This window comes from Balaenoptera borealis, assembly GCF_965194805.1.
Source record: "Balaenoptera borealis genome assembly, chromosome: 4".
NCBI lineage: Eukaryota > Metazoa > Chordata > Mammalia > Artiodactyla > Balaenopteridae > Balaenoptera > Balaenoptera borealis.
In genome coordinates, this window is record NC_138861.1 from 69548659 (window position 1) to 69566497 (window position 17839).

The 17839-nt window shown below is 36.2% G+C and overlaps 1 protein-coding gene and 1 pseudogene across 2 annotated transcripts in view; one reads left to right on the plus strand and one right to left on the minus strand.

Annotated features, from left to right (window-relative positions):
* ADGRL3 (adhesion G protein-coupled receptor L3) overlaps nucleotides 1-17839 on the minus strand; it is a 563380-nt gene that overhangs the window by 375668 nt on the left and 169873 nt on the right. The window contains exon 4 of the mRNA XM_082390059.1: nucleotides 8354-8463. Within this exon, the coding sequence (XP_082246185.1) occupies nucleotides 8354-8463 (110 nt within the window). The remainder of the gene's footprint in view (nucleotides 1-8353; nucleotides 8464-17839) is intronic.
* LOC309627918 (GTP-binding nuclear protein Ran pseudogene) lies at nucleotides 1660-8310 on the plus strand (annotated as a pseudogene). The gene has a single exon. The product of its transcript is annotated as a GTP-binding nuclear protein Ran pseudogene (transcript).

The following is a 17839-nucleotide window of genomic DNA, read 5'->3' on the forward strand; positions in this document are numbered from 1 at the left end:
AACTCTAGAACAAGAGTTGCAAATTTAAGTATATTCAGAAGCCAGGAGATATTTTAAAAGAGTATAATGAACCAGGTACAATAAAATAAGTAACGGAAATTACAGGAAATAGCAAAGAATAGACCCTATTTAAAAGGTGCAGCACCTACTCAGCTCTAGTCTATTGTTGCCCAAGGGAATACAGGTCCAGTGTTTCTCCAGACTTCAGGTTAAATCTGAGTTTTAGGGATTTGGGAGACCTAAGGAAACCCTCTGCAGGCTGAATCTGGTCCAGGACCACTAACCTGCAGCCCTTGCTCAAAAGTCTACTGAGGGATCTGTTTCTTTCTAATTATATATAGGCTTTTTGCCAGCCCCATTCTCATTCCTTGGAAACAACTGAATTTCATGCAGTCCTGATGTCCTAGTCTAGATCATTACAGGACTTAGATCAGATGGACCATTTTGGTAACTGATTCATCCAAACGCAGAGTACTTAAGAGACTGTCCACTAACTCTTGCTCTCTGGATCACTGGATCTTATTTTTTCAGACCTGTTTTTCACCTTTCTTCTTTTGATTCTGGAACTATTACTTTGTATTTCCCACCCTCCCTCCTGCCACAAAAGGCTTCATTTTTCAACTTAAATTAGTCAAAATTGGTTTTTGCAGATTTGCAAACAAGTATTTCTTATTAACGTATTAGTTAATTACATTAAAAATAGTTTATCTTTGTGCTCCACACTGTGATGGGTATTAGGGCTCAGAAGAATCCCAGCATACAGGTAAGTCATGATTTCTACCCTGCTCATCTATGGGTTCATCTCCTGTCACTCTTGTGTTTTGTTTTTCATGCAAACACCAAACTGTTTTGGTTTTATATTCACGATAACAGTTACTTATCTTACATTGTCTCATCTGCCAAAAATGATTGCCCTTCTCTTTAAAGTCTACTCATTCTTTAAGATTCAGCTCAAGAGTCATCTCCTCTAGAAAACCTTCCCTGAAGATATACACTCCCACACACCCCCTACAAACATCAGCCGCTATGGGATGGGCATGTCTTCTAGGTGCACTGCTAACATGAAGTGCTTAGTTGCCTTGCTGAACTAGGAACAGTGTAACTTTGGGGACCTTGAGCCTTATTTGGCTAAATTCCTCTATGGCAGAATTTTTATCCTAGCATTCTACCTAGTGTTTAGCATAGTGCCTGGTCTGCAATAGACGTTGTGTGATGAAAGGAAGATAAAAGAGGGAGGTCTTGAAAGCAAATGATATAATCTAGCTGAGAATAATTTCCATAAACATATGAAGCAGCTAGACAAGAATAGGAGAGAATTTAGGGTGAGAACTTCTAAGAAAGTATGTAGTCCACCTACGCTTCCTGTTTTCCAAACTTATAATAGCAATTTTTATGAATATTTCATATTTGGGACATACAATAAAAGTTTAAATTAACTATTAAGTAATTACTGATTCACTTGCAAAAGTTTTATGAATTCTATGTTAGGTGCAAGATACTGTCAAGTAGAAACTATTTAAGAAAGAAACTGGCCCCCGGCCTCTGCGCTGAGCGGGCCTCCGCTCTGTCCGGTCTGCACTTGGAGCAGGCGTGAGCCGGGCCCTGGGGACCGGGGGAGCCGGGCGGGGAAGCAGCGCCCCAGACGCCGTCGCCATGGCGCGCCCTTGCAGCCCCCACCCGCGTTAACATCACGATGGCTGCCCAAGGAGAACCCCAACTTCAGTTCAAACTTACATTGTTTGGTGATGGTGGTACTGGTAAAACTACATTTGTGAAACGTCACCTGATTGGTGAATTTGAGTAGAAGTATGTAGCTACCTTGGGTGTTGAGGTCCATCCCCTTGTGTTCCATACCAACAGAGGACCTTATTAAGTTCAATGTATGGGATACAGCTGGTCAGCAGAAACTTGGTGCACTGAGAGATGGCTATTATATCCAAGCTCAAGGTACCATTATAATGTTTGATGTAACATCAAGAGTTACTTACAAGAACGTGCCTAACTGGCATAGAGATCTGGTACGAGTGTGTGAAAACACCCTCATCATGTTGTATGGCAACAAAGTGGATATTAAGGACAGAAAGGTTAAGTCAAAGTCAATTGTCTTCCACCGAAAGAAGAATCTTCAGTACTATGACATTTCTGCCAAAAGTAACTACAACTTTGAAAAGCCCTTCCTCTGGCTTGCTAGAAAACTGATGGGAGACCCTAACTTGGAGTTCATCTCCATGCCTGCTCTCGCCCCGCCAGAGGTGGTCATGGACCCAGGCGTTGGCAGCACAGTAAGAGCACGATCTAGAGGTTGCTCAGACAACTGCCCTCCCGGATGAAGATGCTGACCTGTGAGAAAGTGAAGCTGGAGCCCAGCGTCAGAAGTCTAGTTTTATTGGCAACTGTCCTGTGATATCAGTAGTGCAGTGTGTTTGCCACTTTATTATATAGCTAAGCAGAACATGTGCTTAATCTTTGGGATGCTGAAGGAGATGAATGGGCTTCGGCGTGAATGTAGCAGTTAAAAAAAAAAAAAAACCTTCATTTTTTTGGACCTGCATATTTAGGTGTTTTGGAACACAGTTGTTTCCTACTTGAGTTCCAAATATAAGACTGCTACAGTCACATCACAGTATTCAGTGGTGGAATCTTGTTTGTTACTGTCATTCCCATTCCTTTTTGTTTAGAATCAGAATAAAGTTGTATTTCAAATATCTAAAAAGAAAAGAAAAGAACAGAAAAGAAAAAAGAAAGAAACTGTGGTGGGAAGAAAAAGGAGAAAGAAAGGAAGAATTTTATTGTTCTTGTTATAAGTATCATTCTAAAAAAGAATTTAGATAACTGACATTCCTCTTATAAAGGGACAATACTTGCTACATTATATGGAGGCATACAGAAGAATAATATGAAAAACAGATTGGTTGCTAGGAGCATTCTAGCATTCTTGAGGAATACAATTACAACATCAAACAATTTGGAAAAACTAAAATTCATATAATCTATATTTTTTTACCATAGATCTTCCCTTTGAATTAATAAGGTCTTGTGTGTAGACAAGAGTTTCTTTTATCATTTTAGCAATGAACATAATGATTTTAGAGGATTAAATTTTGACCATATTTCCTTTTTTCTTTCAAACATTCAATATGCCTTTATTGAATGTCTCCTATGTATCGGAAACTGGAAAAGGTACTGAGGCATTGGGAATCAAATTATATCTTGACATTCTGTGATATTTTTAAAATTTAACATATGGGTTAATTTCAGCATGAGTTTTAAAATGTGTAATTATTTATTTACATACTAGGAACCAAAGTGTGAACATATTAAAATATGCACTCAGTTGAATATTAGTTGCAAAATGTATTTAGTTATTTATAATTAAATATTTAAAGGCTTTTGTTCATTTTAAATGCTGAAAGATAGTACTTTTTTCTTTTAGTAAAAAAAGACAAAATAACAGGTTATATAATTAATTGTAAATATTAATTTCCAACATTACTTGTTTTGCATGTCTTTCCATAAAGACAATCACATACATAACTTCAGATGGCTAATATGAATAGTGAGAAAGTCTGTAAGTGCTATAAAATAAGATTGGTTTAACCAAACACTCATTTCTAGTGGCTCTCCAATTGTGTGCTTCCCCCATCTATTTCGAAGAAAATCTACCAGGAGAGAAGATTACTACAATAAGTAATATGTACTTTGTATTTTTAAAAAAAGAAACAAAGAACTGAAGAGAAATGCTGGACTGTGAGAGAAGACAAACACTTTTTGAGTGTAATGTGTGTGAAACTGTATGCCTTGGAAGAAAGACAAATTATCAGCAGGATATAAAGTAAAGCTAAAGTAAAGATTTTTTGCTCAGAAGTACTCTATATAGGTGGTTAGTTGTTTTACTGTTTTCTCTCTAACACAAGTCATCCCTGTAAACTGGCTAAATGAAGGAAGCTCTACTTAAAGATGCCACAATTTCCATCCCAAATCAGGCTAGAAGTGATGGGGTGGGGTGAGAAGAAGGAAGCTGCGAAAACAAAACTGTGGCATTGGTAAATGCTGAGGTTTAACCTCTTGAATATTTGGGTCATCTCCTGGGGAGGAAATATCATGAAGGAGGAAAATCAAACCTCAAAAGAAAAGGCAAAGGCTATAAAAGTCATACTGGAACTAAGGTGTCACAGGAACAGAGAAAAGTATTGATTCAACTGTCCCCAAAACAGGGTATCTGTTGAACCCAAACAAGAAATTACAGACAGTAGAAAGAAAAGATTAAATACAACTTTAGTGATTTGGAAAAAACTGAGTACAAGACACTCAAAAAACTGAGTATAAGACAAATTCAGTAGCCTCACTAAATTGTTTAAAATTCCTAATTTTCCTTATTTTATTTCCTACTGTCATCTTTTCAAAACAAGCCACACCATTTGGTTGATTTAGGTTAAAGTCCTCTTAAAAATTTCAGTGTTCATTTATATACTGATTTACTGACTCCTAAAACTCTGCAAAAATTATTGCAAGCTTATCTTAGATGTTTTTAATTTTCCTTCTCCTGTGTGATACAATAAGCTTTGTTGAATTTTTCTATATTACCTCTTATATACTTATATATCGTTAATATTGATATGTTTTTCTATATATTTTTGTTTTTCTATATTTCTATATTTTCTTTCTATATTTTCCATGAAAAAGTATCACCTTAAAAATCAATAGTACCATAGAAACATATACACACAGAGCATATATAAAAAAAGAAAATATCAATAATATTTTTCCACATATCAGTATTAAGAAAACTTTCATAACAAAGTATATCACCATATACACTGCAGTTTGTCATCTTAAATTCAAAATGAAAACGGATATTATTAAATTATATAACAAACAGAACCTAAGAGCATTTGTTGTTTGGTTGTTTATTCAGTTGTTCAGTTAGAAAATTTTCAAATATTAATATTGAACCCTAAATATGAAGTCTGTCTGCTACTAATATAATAGGGTCTTTTAACAAGCATATTAATTAAGTACAAGGATTTTCTCCTATAATACAGGTAATTTAAACAACTTTTTAAGTTACTACTTAGATAAGAGCCTCATTCTAAATTGTCGGTGGTATTTTTATAGCACAAATTAGTCTTTGCCATAAAGCTTCATTAGGTGTTTGGGAAAATAAAAGTTGCAGTGATCCAGGTGTTTTAAGAAAAGAATACAAACCTCTTAAAAGTAAGTAGCAAAAGAAAGAAGAAAAAGGGTCCGAGCCCTTGAAGCATTTGCTTTCACTATGTACCATTACTGTACTGATGAAAGTTAAATATTGAACACCATTGAATAACTCTTGAAAATATAAAGGGTAAGATCTATGGGGAGAACTATAGCTGCATCCTTAAGAACAGGTATTACAGACAAACTCAACTCTTGGCTCTGCCATTTCCTAGCTATTCTACATTTTACATGAAACATTTTACTTATCCTATTGAGTATGTTTCCTCTTCAGCAAAGTGCTGACACTCATACCTAACAGGGAGGAGACTATGAGAATTAAATAAAATAATGTATGTAAACATATAAGCCATGTAGTAAATGTTAATAGATGAAAGCTATTTTAATAAGTGAATATTTTCAGCATTGGAAAAATCAGTGTTTTTTTTATGCTGGAGAAAAGAAAAAGAGCTTATTATTAACTAAATCAGAACTTGTAGTAGTCCACCCCTTATCCATGGGGAGTACATTCTAAGACCCACAGTGGATTCCCGAAGCTGCAGATCGCACCAAACCCTATATACACTGTTTTTCTTCCTAGACATACATATCTATGATAAAGTTTAATTTATAAATTAGGCACAGTAAGAATATATCCAAATTTCCAGCATGACTCCTCTTGTGCTTTGGGGCCATTAAAACATGGGTTACTTGAACACAAGCACTATGATAGTGCGACAGCTGAAGTGTTACAGATGACTGACTAACAAGTGGATAGCATATATAGTGGATACACTAAACAGGGGGATGATTCACGTCTCGAGTAGGATGGCATATTTCATCATGCTACTCAGAATGGCACATGATTTAAAACTTATGAATTGTTTATTTCTGGAAAGTTCCATTTAATATTTTCAGACTGAGGTTGACCATGGATAACTGAAACCAAGGAAAGTGAAATCACAGATAACAGGGGACTACTGTACTATAGATGAGGGAAAGTCTATAAGGTGAGATCCAGAAAATTTTAATAGCTTACCTAAGCTAAAGGATCCAGAATTTTTGTTAAGTAACCAGGCTTCCTGATATCTGGCCATTTTTCTACTAAACCAGCCTACCTTTCAAATGAGTCACTATAGTTTATTTTATGGTTTTTACTTTCTTTTGGATTATTTTCTTTTAAGTTCATGTTAAATTTTCTAAATGAGTTTCCAGTTACGCATTACACTTTTAACTGAAACATACTGAAGATAATTTAAACAAACGCAATTATACTATATCATATAAATTAAACTGTGTATAAACTGGCAAGTGGTTGCACCTGTGTTTATAATTCTTATTTAATGAAACAATCAGATAAATATTTTAATATAATATGAACATACTTCTAAGGCAATCAGTACATTTTCGGGATTACCAGAAACCTGAAAATATAGGATATTCAGGAATCAAATTGCCCAACTCTAAAAATTTATAAGAGAGAGGAAATCTGTGGTAAACCACAATCCTTTTATACAAAAGTGTATGAGCAAGTTCTTATCTATATTGAAATGATTTAAGAAGATGATTTTTCAGAATGAGTTTGGTAGAGGAATTTGGAGTAGTTATCCTTAAAGGAATTCTGAAGAAATACAGAAAACTGAAGAAACAGCTGTGAAATTCTTTAATTTTTAAAAATTGTGAAAAAAAATTTGACAAAACTTCTTCAGCTTTCATGTTGCAATAATATGATTGTAAGTTTCTTAAAACTGCCTTTAAAAATGAGGCACACCTTATTTAATATTTTTTAAATGCTTTTGGAAATAGCTATTCTACATATTTCACAAAGATCTTATTATGCAACCTAAGTATAACCTAAGTTCTAAAGTGGACTACAAATTTTATTTCTTTAAAGTATCACTAATGAACAATAAATGGTCATTTAGCTTTATATTTTTATAGAAGGGTTCCTGGAGATAACAATATAAGAAGCATAACCTCAATTGAGATTTCAATAAAACCTATACACTTATGCTTTTTTCACAACAAAGAAAGTAAGCTTATAAAACTGCCCTAGATAAACTTTCTCTATTCAATCACACTGTAAATAAAGGAACAAAGAAATTTTCTCTTGATTGCTTTCATTATTACTTTTAAATTCCAATTCATTTCTTGCTGGCCAAATTTCTCTATTGTTATTGGAGTACACACACTTACAGCTCATGAGGAATGTGCTGCTTTTTAAATAAACAGCAGTGAGGCAAGCCTAGAACTACCTCTTGACACAGTAAACTTGCTGACCCCCAGATGCTTTGTTTCTTCTGAGATGTCAAGGGAAGTTGGAACCTGGGATTTGTTTATGATCCCAGGAGTTTTCTACCTCTGGGATGAGCTGCATAAGATCACTCAGGAAATCCTGAGAATACAGGATTTCCTGAGTGATCTTCACTAAGGTATCCCATGAATAATTAACTAGTCAGATCAAAAATATTTCTTTTGAGATGATGATTCTACCTTTGGATAAAAAAGTCAAAAAAAATGTGTCATTTTTGATTGTTTGATTTTTCATTATTCCTGAAGAAAAAAGAAAAGTCGTTGGTATATATCATTTCTGACATAAAGGTTGCAAAGACACAGTTCTTGAGACTGTAAAAGATACATTCTCTAAAGAGTGTTTTAGTTCATGTAATCCTTGTATTTTCTTTCCAATCTGCTCCCTCTGGGTGAATATATTTCTACTTCTCAATATACTGGCATCACAGGAAGGTTAGATATAATTGTTCCTATCAAATTCAAGATTTATCATTTTCTATACTACTATATATACAAGTATATTATTCACTTTCATTTCTGTTTGCTTGGACCTGGAGGGATATAGTACTGGCATACCACTCTTTCATCCTTTTTCTAAATATTTTATATTGCATTAAGAAAAGAGTTTTAGAATAGATACTGATATACAGAAATGTATAGTCAAAATTAAATGCTGCAGGATCATGCAAGCAACACCTAATTCTTCCAAGGGTGGGGAGAATGTAAGACCCTGAAAAATTAAAATTAGCCAGCTTTTTAATATACTTTATGTGATTATTTTTATGTTTTCATAGAGACTATGTTGTTAATGCATGCAAAACAAAGCTTAATATCTTTCCTTTTTACAAGAAAAGTACAGGAATATACATACTGTAAGGGACACATTCATACTGCACTTCAAGGTATTTATACGTTCCCGGACATGGGTCTGGAAAAACATCGGGACCTGCCACCACTGCACACTGGGTTCTGTTATTGCACCTGAAGTCAAAAGAGAAGAAAAGAAAAAAATAATAAGTTTCTACATAGTTAAATGATTATTAACACCAATACCAATTTTATTTTAGTTGCTAATTACACAGATTTAAATAAGGTTTTGGTCAATATAGGGTTTTAGACTTGTTGAGGAAATATCTATAGTATACCTAAAAAAACAATAGACATTAAAAAATTCATTCAGGCTGAGTTCGGAAGATGGCTGAAGAGTAAGACGCAGAGATCACCTTCCTCCCCACAGATACATCAGAAATACATCTGTATGTGGAACTGCTCCTACAGAACACCTACTGAACGCTGGCAGAAGACCTCAGACATCCCAAAAGGCAAGAAACTCCCCACGTACCTGGGTAGGGTAAAAGAAAAAAGAAAAAACAGAGACAAAGGAATAGGGACAGGACCCGCACCAGTGGGAGAGAGCTGTGAAGGAGGAAAGGTTTCCACACACTAGGAAGCCCCTTCGTGGGCGGAGGCTGCGGGTGGCGGAGGGGGGAAGGTTCGGAGCCACGGAGGAGAGCGCAGCCACAGGGGTGCGGAGGGCAAAGCGGAGAGATTCCCACACAGAGGCTCGGCGCCGAGCAGCACTCACCAGCCCTAGAGGTTTGTCTGCTCACCTGCCGGGGCGGGCAGGGAATGGGAGCTGAGCCTCCGGCTTCGGTCGGATCCCAGGGAGAGGACTGGGGTTGGCGGCGTGAACACAGCCTGAAGGGGGCTAGTGCACCACAGCTAGCCGGGAGGGAAGCCGGGAAAAGGTCTGGACTTGCCAAAGAGGCAAGAGACTTTTTCTTGCCTCTTTGTTTCCTGGTGCGCGAGGAGAGGGGATTAAGAACGCCGCTTAAAGGAGCCCCAGAGACAGGCGCAAGCAGCGGCTATCAGTGCGGACCCCAGAGACGGGCATGAGACGCTAAGGCTGCTGCTGCTGCCACCAAGAAGCCTGTGTGCGAGCACAGGTCACTCTCCACACCGTCCCTCCCGGGAGCCAGTGCAGCCTGCCAAGGCCAGGCTCCTGTGATCCGGGGACAACTTCCCAGGGAGAACGCGGCGCGCCTCAGGCTGGTGCAACGTCACGCTGGCTTCTGACGCGCAGGCTCGCCCCGCCTCCGTACCCCTCCCTCCCACCGGCCTGAGTGAGCCAGAGTCCCTGAATCAGCTGCTCCTTTAACCCCATCCTGTCTGGGCGAAGAACAGATGCCCTCAGGCGACCTACACGTAGAGGCGGGTCCAAATCCAAAGCTGAAACCTGGGAGCTGTGCAAACAAAGAAGAGAAAGGAAATTTCTCCCAGCAGCCTCAGAAGCAACGGATTAAAGCTCCACAAACAACTTGATCTACCTGCATCTGTTGAATACCTGAATAGACAATGAATCATCCCAAATTGAGGAGGTGGATTTTGGGAGCAAGATATATTATTTTTTCCCCTTTTCCTCTTTTTGTGAGTGTGTATGTGTATGCTTCTGTGTGAGATACTGTCTGTATAGCTTTGCTTTCACCATTTGTCCTAGGGTTCTGTCAGTCAGTTTTTTGGTTTATTTTTTTACTTAAAAAAATTTTTTTTTTCTTCATAATTATTTTTTATTTTAATAACTATTTTATTTTATCTTACTTTATCTTATTTTATTTTATCCTCTTTCTTTCTTTCTTTCTTTCTATTTTTTCTCCCTTTTATTCTGAGCCGTGTGCATGAAAGGCTCTTGGTGCTCCAGCCAGGCATCAGGGCTGTGGCTCTGAGGTGGGAGAGCCAACTTCAGGACACTGGTCCACAAGAGACCTCCCAGCTCGACGTAATACCAAACAGCGAAAATCTCCCAGAGATCTCCATCTCAACACCAAGACCCAGCTTCACTCAACGACCAGCAAGCTACAGTGCTGGACATCCTATGACAAACAACTAGCAAGACAGGAACACAGCCCCACCCATTAGCAAAGAGGCTGCCTAAAATCATAATAAGGCCACAGACACCCCAAAACACACCACCAGACGTGGACCTGCCCACCAGAAAGACAAGATCCAGCCTCATCCACCAGAACACAGGCACTAGGCCCTTCCACCAGGAAGCCTACACAACCCACTGAACCAACATTAGCCACTGGGGACAGACACCAAAAACAACGGGAACTACAAACCTGCAGCCTGCGAAAAGGAGACCTCAAACACAGTAAGATAAGCAAAATGAGAAGACAGAAAAACACACAGCAGATGAAGGAGCAAGGTAAAAACACATCAGACCGAACAAATGAAGAGGAAATAGGCAGTCTACCTGAAAAAGAATTCAGAATAATGATAGTAAAGATGATCCAAAATCTTGGAAATAGAATAGACAAAATGCAAGAAACATATAACAAGGACGTAGAAGAACTAAAGAGGAAACAAGCAACGATGAACACAATAAATGAAATTAAAAATACTCTAGAAGGGATCAATAGCAGAATAACTGAGGCAGAAGAACGGATAAATGACCTGGAAGATAAAATAGTGGAAATAACTACTGCAGAGCAGAATAAACAAAAAAGAATGAAAAGAACTGAGGACAGTCTCAGAGACTTCTGGGACAACACTAAAAGCACCAACATTCGAATTATAGGGGCCCCAGAAGAAGAAGAAAAAAAGAAAGGGACTGAGAAAATATTTGAAGAGATTATAGTTGAAAACTTCCCTAATATGGGAAAGGAAATAGTTAATCAAGTCCAGGAAGCACAGAGAGTCCCATACAGGATAAATCCAAGGAGAAACACGCCAAGACACATATTAATCAAACTATCAAAAATTAAATATAAAGAAAACATATTAAAAGCAGCAAGGGAAAAACAACAAATAACACACAAGGGAATCCCCATAAGGTTAACAGCTGATCTTTCAGCAGAAACTCTGCAAGCCAGAAGGGAGGGGCAGGATATACTTAAAGTGATGAAGGAGAAAAACCTACAAGCAAGATTACTCTACCCAGCAAGGATCTCATTCAGATTTGATGGAGAAATTAAAACCTTTACAGACAAGCAAAAGCTGAGAGAGTTCAGCACCACCAAACCAGCTTTACAACAAATGCTAAAGGAACTTCTCTAGGCAAGAAACACAAGAGAAGGAAAACACCTACAATAACAAACCCAAAACATCTAAGAAAATGGGAATAGGAACATACACATTGATAATTACCTTAAATGTAAATGGATTAAATGCTCCCACCAAAAGACACAGACTGGCTGAATGGATACAAAAACAAGACCCGTATATATGCTGTCTACAAGAGACCTACTTCAGACCTAGGGACACATACAGACTGAAAGGGGATGGAAAAAGATATTCCATGCAAATGGAAATCAAAAGAAAGGTGGAGTAGCAATTCTCATATCTGACAAAATAGACTTTAAAATAAAGACTATTACAAGAGACAAAGAAGGACACTATATAATGATCAATGGATCAATCCAAGAAGAAGGTATAACAACTGAAAATATTTATGCACCCAACATAGGAGCACCTCAATACATAAGGCAAATACTAACAGCCATAAAGGGGAAATCAACAGTAACACAATCATAGTAGGGGACTTTAACACCTCACTTTCACCAATGGACACATCATCCAAAATGAAAATAAATAAGGAAACACACGCTTTAAATGATATGTTAAACAAGATGGACTTAATTGATATTTACAGGACATTCCACCCCAAAACAAAAGAATACACATTTTTCTCAAGTGCTCATGGAACATTCTCCAGGATAGATCATATCTTGGGTAATAAATCAAGCCTTGGTAAATTTAAGAAAATTGAAATTGTATCAACTATCTTTTCCGACCACAACGCTATTAGACTAGATATCAATTACAGGAAAAGATCTGTAAAAAATACAAACACATGGGAGCTACACAATACACTACTTAATAATGAAGTGATCACTGAAGAAATCAAAGGGGAAATCAAAAAATACCTAGAAACAAATGACAATGGAGACACGACGACCCAAAACCTATGTGATGCAGCAAAAGCAATTCTAAGAGGGAAGTTTATAGCAATACAATCCTACCTTAAGAAACAGGAAACATCCCAAATAAACAACCTAACCTTGCGCCTAAAGCAATTAGAGAAAGAAGAACAAAAAAACCCCAAAGTTAGCAGAAGGAAAGAAATCACAAAGATCAGATCAGAAATAAATGAAAAAGAAATGAAGGAAACGATAGCAAAGATCAATAAAACTAAAAGCTGGTTCTTTGAGAAGATAAACAAAATTGATAAACCATTAGCCAGATTCATCAAGGAAAAAAGGGAGAAGACTCAAATCAATAGAATTAGAAATAAAAAAGAAGTAACAACTGACACTGCAAAAATACAAACGATCATGAGAGATTACTACAAGCAACTCTATGCCAATAAAATGGACAACCTGGAAGAAATGGACAAATTCTTAGAAACGCACAACCTGCCGAGACTGAACCAGGAAGAAATAGAAAATATGAACAGACCAATCACAAGCACTGAAATTGAAACTGTGATTAAAAATCTTTCAACAAAAAAAAAAAAAAAAAAAAAATTTTCCAAAAAACAAAAGCCCAGGACCAGATGGCTTCACAGTCGTATTCTGTCAAACATTTAGAGAAGAGCTAACACCTATCCTTCTCAAACTCTTCCAAAATATTGCAGAGGGAGGAACACTCCCCAACTCATTCTACGAGGCCACCATCACCGTGATACCAAAACCAGACAAAGATGTCACAAAGAAAGAAAACTACAGGCCAATATCACATATGAACATAGATGCAAAAATCCTCAACAAAATACTAGCAAACAGAATCCAACAGCACATTAAAAGGATCATACACCATGATCAAGTGGGGTCTATTCCAGGAATGCAAGGATTCTTCAATATATGCAAATCAATCAACGTGATACACCATATTAACAAATTGAAGGAGAAAAACCATATGATCATCTCAATAGATGTAGAGAAAGCTTTCAACAAAATTCAACACCCATTTATGATGAAAGCCCTGCAGAAAGTAGGCAAAGAGGGAACTTTCCTCAACATAATAAAGGCCATATATGACAAACCCACAGCCAACATCGTCCTCAATGGTGAAAAACTGTGTTTCTTGCCTAGAGTGAAAAATGGTGGAAACCATTTCCACTAAGATCAGGAACAAGACAAGGTTGCCCACTCTCACCAATATTATTCAAGATAATTTTGGAATTTTTAGCCACAGCAATCAGAGAAGAAAATGAAATAAAAGGAATCCAAATCAGAAAAGAAGAAGTAAAGCTGTCACTGTTTGCAGATCACATGATACTATACAGAGAGAATCCTAAAGATGCTACCAGAAAACTATTAGAGCTAATCAATGAATTTGGTAAAGTAGCAGGATACAAAATTAATGCACAGAAATCTCTTGCATTCCTATTCACTAATGATGAAAAATCTGAAAGAGAAATTAAGAAAACACTCCCATTTACCATTGCAACAAAAAGAATAAAATATCTAGGAATAAACCTACCTAAGGAGACAAAAGACCTGTATGCAGAAAATTATAAGACTCATGAAAGAAATTAAAGATGATACAAATAGATGGAGAGATATACCATGTTCTTGGATTGGAAGAATCAACATTGTGAAAATGACTCTACTACCCAAAGCAATCTACAGATTCAATGCAATCCCTATCAAACTACCACTGGCATTTTTCACAGAACTAGAACAAAAAATTTCACAATTTGTATGGAAACACAAAAGACTCCGAATAGCCAAAGCAATCTTGAGAACGAAAAACTGGGTTGGAGGAATCAGGCTCCCTGACTTCAGACTATACTACAAAGCTACAGTAATCAAGACAGTATGGTACTGTGACAAAAACAGAAATATAGATCAATGGAACAGGATAGAAAGCCCAGAGATAAACCCATGCACATATGGTCACCTTATGTTTGATAAAGGAGGCAAGCATATACAGTGGAGAAAAGACAGCCTCTTCAGTAAGTGGTGCTGGGAAAACTGGACAGCTACATGTAAAAGTATGAAATTAGAACACTCCCTAACACCATATACAAAAATAAACTCAAAATGGAATAAAGATCTAAATGTTAGGCCAGACACTATCAAACTCTTAGAGGAAAACATAGGCAGAACACTCTATGACATAAATCACAGCAAGATCCTTTTGACCCACCTCCTAGAGAAATGGAAATAAAAACAAAAATAAACAAATGGGACCTAATGAAACTTAAAAGCTTTTGCACAGCAAAGGAAACCATAAACAAGATGAAAAGACAGCCCTCAGAATGGGAGAAAATATTTGCAAATGAAGCAACTGACAAAGGATTAATCTCCAAGATTTACAAGCAGCTCATACAGCTCAATAACAAAAAAAACAAATAGCCCAATCCAAAAATGGGCAGAAGGCCTAAATAGACATTTCTCCAAAGAAGGTATACAGATTGCCAACAAACACATGAACGAATGCTCAACATTATTAATCATTAGAGAAATGCAAATCAAAACTACAATGAGATATCATCTCACACCAGTCAGAATGGCCATCATCAAAAAATCTAGAAACAATAAATGCTGGAGAGGGTGTGGAGAAAAGGGAACACTCTTGCACTGTCGGTGGGAATGTAAATTGATACAGCCACTATGGAGAACAGTATGGAGGTTCCGTAAAAAACTAAAAATAGAACTACCTTACAACCCCGCAATCCCACTACTTGGGCAGATACCCTGAGAAATCCATAATTCAAAAAGAGTCTTGCACCAAAATGTTCATTGCAGCTCTATTTACAATAGCCAGGACATGGAAGCTGTCTAAGTGTCCATCATTGGATGAATGGATAAAGAAGATGTGACACATATATACAATGGAATATTACTCAGCCATAAAAAGAAACGAAATTGAGTTATTTGTAGTGAGGTGGATGGAGTTAGAGTCTGTCATACAGGGTGAAGTAAGTCATAAAGAGAAAAAGAAATACAGTATTCTAACACATATATATGGAATCTAAGAAAAAAAAAAAAAGGTCATGAAGAACCTATGGGCAAGACGGGAATAAAGACACAGACCTACTGGAGAATGGACTTGAGGATATGGGGAGGGGGAAGGGTAAGCTGTGACAAAGTGAGAGAGTGGCACGGACATATATACACTACCAAACGTAAAATAGATAGCTAGTGGGAAGCAACCGCATAGCACAGGGAGATCAGCTCGGTGCTGTGTGACCACCTAGACGGGTGGGATAGAGAGGGTGGGAGGTAGGGAGATGCAAGAGGGAAGAGATATGGGAACATATGTATATGTATAACTGATTCACTTTGTTATTAAGCAGAAACTAACACACCATTGTAAAGCAATTATACTTCAATAAAGATGTTAAAAAAAATAAAAAATAAAAAATTCATTCAGTTTATTTATATTAACTAATTTAATATGTGATTGAACACAGCATGATTTTGAGTTAGGAGTTAAATACTGCTTAAGCAACATTAACTGGCCCATAGGATATTGCCAATGTGAAGACTGGACGATTTGGTAGGAAAAACTCACTCTCTTATAAAAAAAGTAATTAAGAAAATAGAACCACAGAGCTTTAATTAGGCAGTAGTAAAATAAATTCACTGATTATCATATTATTTTTTTTATAGGCAGTGAACATATGGTGTTGAAATGCTTTTAGCCAAACCTAAAAAATAAAATCAGTAAAAACTTTAAATATTAAAATATATCTAAAAATTTAATTTATATAAATTAATATAATAATAAACTAATCCCATAAGTAAAACCATTTTTAAGAATGGATTCATGTTCCTCATGTACAGCCAAATAATGACACTAACCTTACAGATTGCTATTCACAAATGCTAATATCGTATAATTTAAAATAACTTTAAATCTCCAAAGAGAATAATCAGACATCACTATTGAAATAGAAACACAAACTAGGCATATTTTGTGGCAATTGGGCTAAACAGATCTGGGTTAGCAGATTTACTCATGGGTTAATAAATATACATATAATGAAATTGATTCTTACTCTGAAAAAGACACCCAAGGTCAGAGTGGCCTCGTTACAGTAAATTTTACTCTGACACTTTCTAGACCCAATATCGTTCCTCCCTTCCTTCCTCCCTTCCTCTCCCTCCCTCTCTTCCTTTCTCCCTTCCTTCTTTCTTTTCTTTTCTTTCTTTTTCTTTCCTCCCTTCCTTCCCTTCTTTCTTTCCTTCCTTTCTTAAAAAGATGCTTCCTTTTTTGATATGACCAATACCTCTGAATCCTTGCTAGGCTACTAGTTGGATAAGGAGCATTTAGGGCAGAACTCATTTTGATTTAGAGTGAAAATGCTTTGAGTTTACTCAAGGCTATCATTTGCCAGGCTTACTGAGGATTTTATTTAGTCCCTAAATTAAAATTGATTCATTAGTAAATGTCTTAAACTGAAAAATACATTTCGTGTTATCAGTGAAAGATTAATAAAAGCCAATATTCCATTCTCATCAGTCAGTTTAGCATAACAGCTAATCCTGAGGGCCAACATGTTCTAAAGTTCTCTTGTGTAGATTTAGTGTCTAAAGATGATTATCAGACAATTGTATAATAACATTAATGTAAATGTGGCTATCCTCAACATGCATTACAAATAGGTAGTGCAAATATTTTAGTGTACTGACACTTTTTAAAAATAGCAGTACTTTCCTATTACATAGAAAACCCTTTAGAGGAAGCTGTCTCAAGTTAAAAGACATGTTTTTGCAGTTAAAGCAATACAGTTTTCACATCACGCCTTGAAAAAATAAACTCATAAATCTATCTCAGGATTTTATACAATGAGCAGCTATATAAACTCAGTTATATCCATAATTGTTACAGAAACAATCAGTTATTATCAGATGCATTCAAAGTAGAAATAATGCAAAATGAAAGTATACATGATAAAATTTGATGATATTTAAATATTCTGTAAATATAATATTATTGCTGATCTCAAATCATTAAATTATCATGTTTAAAATAACTATATATATATACATATTATATATATTATGCTTTGTCTCTTGGCCTCCTGTTGTTTTACTGCCTACTATCGTACTTTTTTCTAATTACTACAGCTCTTATAATAATAAAATTAATTTACAATCTGTGTCTATTCTTATAATTTTCAGATGTAAATGGGCAATTACAAATCTTTTATTATTTAAACAATCAATGTTTGATATCAACAAACCAAATTACTAGTCATTTTTGAGTAGGGCATAAAGGTTAAAATTTACAATTATGGAAGTGTTTGTTTCACAGAAAAGTGTCTTGAATCAAAAAGAATTTCACATGGTTATATATGTATAGATCAGATATTAAAATATAATATGGACATTAGACACATCCA